General features: G+C 44.4%; 1 protein-coding gene across 1 annotated transcript; it reads right to left on the minus strand.

Moving 5' to 3' along the window:
- Window positions 1-134: 134 nt before the first annotated feature.
- On the minus strand, window positions 135-5092 carry LOC116842273 (eukaryotic translation initiation factor 3 subunit A). Its single transcript, XM_032811233.1, has 5 exons — window positions 4862-5092; window positions 1260-4007; window positions 806-1179; window positions 424-587; window positions 135-320 (listed from the first exon to the last, which is right to left on the minus strand). Exons 1-5 carry the CDS (start codon window positions 4908-4910, stop codon window positions 224-226), a joined length of 3432 nt encoding a protein of 1143 aa, XP_032667124.1. The 5' UTR covers window positions 4911-5092; the 3' UTR covers window positions 135-223.
- Window positions 5093-6608: the final 1516 nt, after the last annotated feature.

Below are 6608 nucleotides of genomic sequence, written 5' to 3' on the forward strand. Positions count from 1 at the left end.
CTTAATTTCAACTATTCTACAAATATATCAAGCTTCATCGTAATTGAAGATGAAACTTTGCGGATGTTACTTGTAAGCTAACAACGAGGGCTTAGGATTGGAGATATCAATAAAATGTTCTTGTATCCTATAAATCCTCGTCGGACTTTCGTATATTATCCCACGCTTCTTTATATTTAAGCAAAGATTTTTTTTTATTTTAAACGAAGCTGTGAGTCCATTGTTAGCGCCGACTGACTTTCGACCAACCATCATCCTCCAGCGGTCGTCTTCTCTCGTCGGGCCTAGGCGGAAGTCTGTCGTCCTTACGTTCGTCCCGTCTAGAAAATACAAACAATTACGTTATAACATTCGTTAAAGTGCGCAAGAAAATTGCGTCATGTACTTAAATCGCAGAAACCACTATCATATTCGAACACTTACTCCCGCTTAAGTGGATCTCTAGGAGAATCTGGAGGCGGGTCACGTTTGCGCCAGTCCTGATTGGTGCTTCGTGTCGGTTCGTCACGTCGATAACCACCGCGACGGTCAGACATTCTGCCGCGGTCTCGATCGGTTGCCATAGGATCCCGAGGAATTTCACGTATCTGCAATAAAAATAGAGTGACAAACATTTGTTATATACTTTTGTAAAAGTACTTTATTACGGTTTGCAGTTTGTCCAAATGTTCATTAAGACATGTATTTAAGATTGTAAAAAAATTGTCTTGTAGATTGTAAAAAGATTAATGATTGTAAAATATGATTGATAAATATGATTGATAAATATGATAATTAAAAATTAATGATGAAAATATATGCTTACCGAGCGTCCATCCATTCCACGATCGCGCTCACGTTCACGATCACGATCGCGCTCACGATCACGATCGCGCTCACGATCACGATCGCGCTCACGATCGCGTTCACGATCGCGCTCACGTTCACGATCACGGTCACGGTCGCGATCACGATCACGTTCGCGATCGTCTTTATCGAAGTTGTCCCTCCATTTCTCCATGCTATCCTTCCACCTATCCGACTCGTCGTTTCTTCTCCACTTGTCCACGTCGCGTCGTTCTGGTTCCCTTCGTTTCCATGAGTCTTCGATTTTGTCGTCACGCTTCCTCCAGCGATCCGCTTCACTCTTGAGTCCATTGGAGTCTTTAGGATCAGGATTACGTCGCCATGATTCCAACGCTAATAAAAGAGAAAAGAACGATTAAATTCAATCAAGTAAAAACACATCCATAATATAGAAAGATATATTGTATACTTACAAGGTTTCGGGCCATCGCGTTCACGTTCGCGCTCACGTTCACGTTCACGATCACGATCACGATCACGATCACGATCACGATCACGATCACGATCGTTCTCTCTGTCCATACGCCGCCATGTTGTCGCCAGTTCTTTGCTTCGCTGCTTTTCTTCCTCCAGTTTACGCTCGATCTCGGCCTCCCTAGATCGCATGATTTCAGATTGTTTCTTAAGCTTGGCTAAACGTTCCGCTTCCCTGGCCTCCTCTTCGGCCCGTCTGATTCTCTCCTCTTCTTCCCTCTTGGCTCTCTCCTCCTCCAAACGCTTCTTCTCTTCCTCCTGCTTGATACGCAACTCCTCCAAGCGCCTTCGTTCCGCGGCCTCGGCGCGTTCCTTCTCCCATTTCGCTTTGCGCTCCGCTTTACGCTGATTCTTGCGCTGCAACAGTCTCTTGGCACGCTCTTCGTTCAGCAGCTTGTCATACTCTTTCTGCTTCTCCAGATATATATTTTTACGTTCCGCCAAGATCTTGGCAAGGAAGATGTCGTGGTCGGTCTTCATACGCGCCATACGTTCCTGCGTAGCAACCGCCTGTTGTCTCTCTTCAATGGCCGCGGCGATTCGCTCGTCCTCCTGCTGTTTCCAGCACTGCTTCGCCAGCTCCATCTTTTCCTCCACCGCCTTCTCTAGCAACGGGATTTCCTCTAGACGTTTAGCGCGCTCCAAGTAGTCAACCTTCTTTTCTTGCGATTTGAGTTTCTGCTGCATCTCCCGGCGCTCCTTCTGCAGCTCTTCGGCTTCCCGGGCCGCTATCTGTTCCGCGTCCAGCTTCTTGATCTCATCTTCGTCCAGTTTCTTCAAAACCTTCTGGCCGTGACTCGTCTGAGAGATCTGCTGCATTTTTTCTTTAAGATGTCGATCCTTGATCTGCTGGATCTCACTCTGCTGGCGTTTCCGCTCGCGCTCTTCGCGTTCTTGCTCCATTCTCTTCTGCTCAGCCAACATCTGCTGCCGCTGGAGTTCCTCTTGTCTGCGCATCTCCTCTTCCTCGCGCACGGTGTTGATGTGCTCGATGTATTCTTTCCTTTCCTCAATGATCTTGTGTCTGCCCAATATTCTCTGATGTTCTTTCATCTTAGTCTCATGGTAATGGCCGACCATCGCGTTACGCAACTTTTCCCGTTCGAGCTTCTTCTTATTGGGATTGATCACATTAATGGCACGATGCAGCACGGTCGCCATGTTGACGAGCTGGCAACGTATCTGCTCAGACGGCATCGCCTGCAGTACCGGACCGTCCGGGTGATCTTCTCGTTGCGCCTCCGACAGGTCCACGCCGAAGTGTACGCATGTTTTGCCGTGATCTATCCTGATTTGCATGTCGTTGTAGCGCACGCAATCCACTAGCAGCCGCTCTAGGTGAAAGTCGGTAGTGAATTTTGCGAGTTCCAGTAGTCGTGAGAACTGTATGGTCTGGTAAACCTGAGAAATTTGGTGTACGAGACGCACCAATGTCACGTCCTGCAACGCCGAGATATATTGGGTCAACGGGCTGTTCTCATCTGCTTGCAACGTCTGTATAACAGAATCAACTCTGCTACACAGCTCCAATGGATGGAACTCCACCTCCAGCCACGAGTACAACTCCTGCAGCTGGGGCGACGCGAGCATTACCACGTTCAGACGTACAATGTCCTTAAGAAGAGAAACGCGAGTAGGCGGCTGTGAAAGACCCAAAAGCGTCGCAAGCTTTTGTGCCTTTTCCAACGGGGTTTTGTCGGTTTCTATGAAGCGGTCAAATTCCGGATGTGCCGACGGCAATGGTATTGACAAAGTCGCCAATAGCACGCGATTAGCCATTCGCTGTTGCTCCTCCGATGACATGTTCTTCTTCATCTCGCGGGACAGCTGGAGCAGTTTGAACAATGCGGCCGCGTGAAACAGAAAATTACCGGCTTTCCAGAAGACCATCGCCAATTTCTGATAGTAGTTGGCCATAGTCTTCGGCACCGGCAACTTCTTCGATAAGTTCATCATACCATGTACGTCCTCGGACGATTTGAAGGCTTCCTGCCAGAGTTCCATCTGTATCGCTGAGTCCAACTGATTCAATCTGGTTTCGAGATTCAGCTGCTGCGTCTCAGCCTTGTTCATGGAAACGTTCGACACCAGCTGCGGTAGTTTGCAGATTTCCTCGAGATGCTTTCGCAATTTCTCGCACAGTTTACGAAATTCAGTCTTACGATTGTACTCAAGACAAAACTGGAAGGCCATACGCGCGATATCATGATAGAGGGTCTCTACGTGCGCGTTGGTTCTGAGCAACTCCAAACATTGGCAGTATGATTCCCATAAGAATTTCACCCAAGGTGTCAATATAGTGCGGTCACTTCTGTCCTGGGCGTCCTCACCACTCACAGCGGACAGTAGGATGCTCTCTGGCGTGGCGAGATTGTCGAGATCGTCAATATCGATCACTGCTTGCTGGCTCTGCTTGCGAGCTGCATTCGTTTTCTCCTCAGCCATTCTCAGGTAGCTGCGTATCACATTTTCCAAACTGCCCACATTGACAGACTGGAACATGTTTCTGTACTGGAACAGACCCTCCTTGGCTATGTGTGACTTTTTTAGTTCCACACACAGGTCCAAGTACTTGTACATTATGGGCTCCAACACAGATTCCGACCAACTGTACGTCCATTTTTTGTTACGGAAGACTTCTTGTAATGTATCTAAAGCTCGGGCTGGTTTGCCCACTTCAATAAATTCTGTTGGAAAAGAAGGAGAATCAATAACGATATATCATGTTAGCCATATGGAATACAAAAATTGAAACAATTTCTTTGATCACAGGAACAGAAATAGTATGTATTATAATAATCAATCTAATACATTGCAGTAAAGTATAATGACAAATGTCAATATTGTTACAAAGAACTTAAAAATCTCAGTTTCTCTATTCTTAGATTTTATTAGCTGACACGGAGGATCTACATATACAAGAAAAAGTGAAAAGAATGCTTGATAGAAAATATATCTGAAGGAAAAGCATCTATTGTTGTTTCAGTTACTTATTATGATTATATAACAGAGAAGGCTTATGACTACGTAACAAGAGATACTAATTTATAAAATAAAGTCAATTTAACGTAAAGATATAACTAAAAGATTTATACAGCTGAACATGAAGTGCAGGTCCAATATTTATCTATTATCTATAAAAGCAGAAATTCCTCTAGACATAATTCCACTATTTTCCAATGATCAAATGCATAATTCCGTTTGTCAAGATAGCTTCACGTGTATGAGCCTAGTTAGTTAACATGGTCAGAATGCGAATACATATGGTCATGGCAACTAAATTCCATCATATGAGAGACAAAGAAAGACAGAGAGAGAGAGAAAGTTACAGGTAAGCGACACGCAAGCAATTTTCACTGTGCGACTTTTGGTGTGCAGCGGTCGCCCATAATTTACGTTATAATCGAGGGAGAGACAAAGTTAATTGAGCATGTCGTAAACAACATAAAGTGAAATTTTTCTCTCGCGGCGGTATGCCCATGCCATCGGCCATGTCGTACCGCATCACACGTATCGCACGTTAAGTAGAAAAATTACACACCATACGCCCGTTTCAAGGCGTTCTCAGGACGCTGCCCGTATCGCGCCATGATTCTTCTTCGAAATCGCAGCTACAGTTCCACCATAAAAACCGTATAAGGATTCACAGGATCTCGTGAGCACTCCGTACTGAAATTAAATTCCGATGCACCTGAATGTCGCCCGCAGCTCTTCCTCGGCATCTACCTCACCAGTGACTAGACCGCGTGTACCGGATGAGGAGGCGGTTGGTTAGGAGAGAAATTGATTTCCGGTAATACGTAAGTCATATGACGGTAAACTCGCGTCGGTGAATTCGTTCCTCTGGGTTGTGTTCGAAAATGTCACCTATGTGGCAAGAAACGACGCAGTATTCAATCATGTTATTTTGTCATAAGAGCTAGAAGTTTTTAGAAGTTTATTTACTACTGTGTTGTTTATTGTCACGATAGTCAAGGTTGCACTCCAAAACATTTTTTTGAAAAAAATTTTACACAATACCCTATAGTGGATGCTTTCCATTTAATAACACAAGTCGATACAAGCATCATTCTGTCTTTTAGCATGTTCGACTGGCTCTCGGTTAACTTAGGTTGCTTTTCAACAAAAGACACAAGTCGACATAAACATCATTCTATCTTTGTTCCACATTTAGTGAGTAACAAAAATAGGATGATACTTATGTCAACTTGTGTCTCTTGTTGAAAAGCAACTCTAGAGAACCTCTAGTACAGCGAATCGCCAACTTGGTCCTTCCTTCCTTGCTTCAATTTATGGCTCGGGGAATATTTTTCCCTTACGTCAGCTTCCCGATTAAATGAGGATCAAATAAAGCTTGGAAAATTCCAAGGCCGTTCCAAAAATCTATGGTCCGAACTTGTTCGAACATGTTTGGTCATGACGGCGGTTAGGCAGAGATCTCGCCAACTTAGAGTTATGTTTATTGGTTGGCGAATAGAGTATTTCTAGGTTCTCTGTTCGTCAACCAATGAACGTATCCAAAAAGCTTGTCGTACGACACGTGAAATAGCACCCTAAGTCATGTGAACCTATGTCAGCTATTCAACTACTCTGCTGGCATAACATATACGGATTTGGACATTGCGACGCCGATGCAAAACCATATATATATATATATATATATATATATATATATATATATATATATATATATATATAAGCATTTGTTCTGCATTGGCGTCGCAATGTCTAAATCCGTATATATTTATGGGTGCGTTCCGTTTCCATGCATAATGCGCATGAAGCGCAGCGTTAGAGTGACAGAAATACAAAAATAAGATAAAATGAGAGGGAGAGCACTCGGGTGAGGTTCTCGAACCTAGGGCTGCGTTCAGATTCCCTACCCGGGTGCATTCTAATACTAAAAGTGCTATAATATATGTAACATATACTATAGTGTTTCTAGTAATAGAATGCACCTGGGTAGGAAATCTGAACGCACCCTAGGTTAGATTAGCTCTCGAACGCATGAACTGCATCAGCTCCGAGGTAGTGCAGTCTATGCGATCTCATGCGTTCGAGAACTAACCTAACCTAGGTTCGACAACCTTACCCGAGAGCTCTCTCTCTCTCTTTATCTCACTCTCGTATCTCTGTCACTCTAACGCTGCGTTTCATGCTCATCATGGGGTGCGTTCAGATTCTTCATCCAGGTGCACTCTATTACTAGAAACACTATAGTATATGTGACATGTACTATAGCACTTCTAGTAATAGAATACACCCGGGTGTGGAATCTGAACGCAGCC

Source organism: Odontomachus brunneus, unplaced genomic scaffold, assembly GCF_010583005.1.
Source record: "Odontomachus brunneus isolate Ranch 3 - 2012 unplaced genomic scaffold, Obru_v1 Obru_scaffold_002, whole genome shotgun sequence".
Taxonomy (NCBI): Eukaryota; Metazoa; Arthropoda; class Insecta; order Hymenoptera; family Formicidae; genus Odontomachus; species Odontomachus brunneus.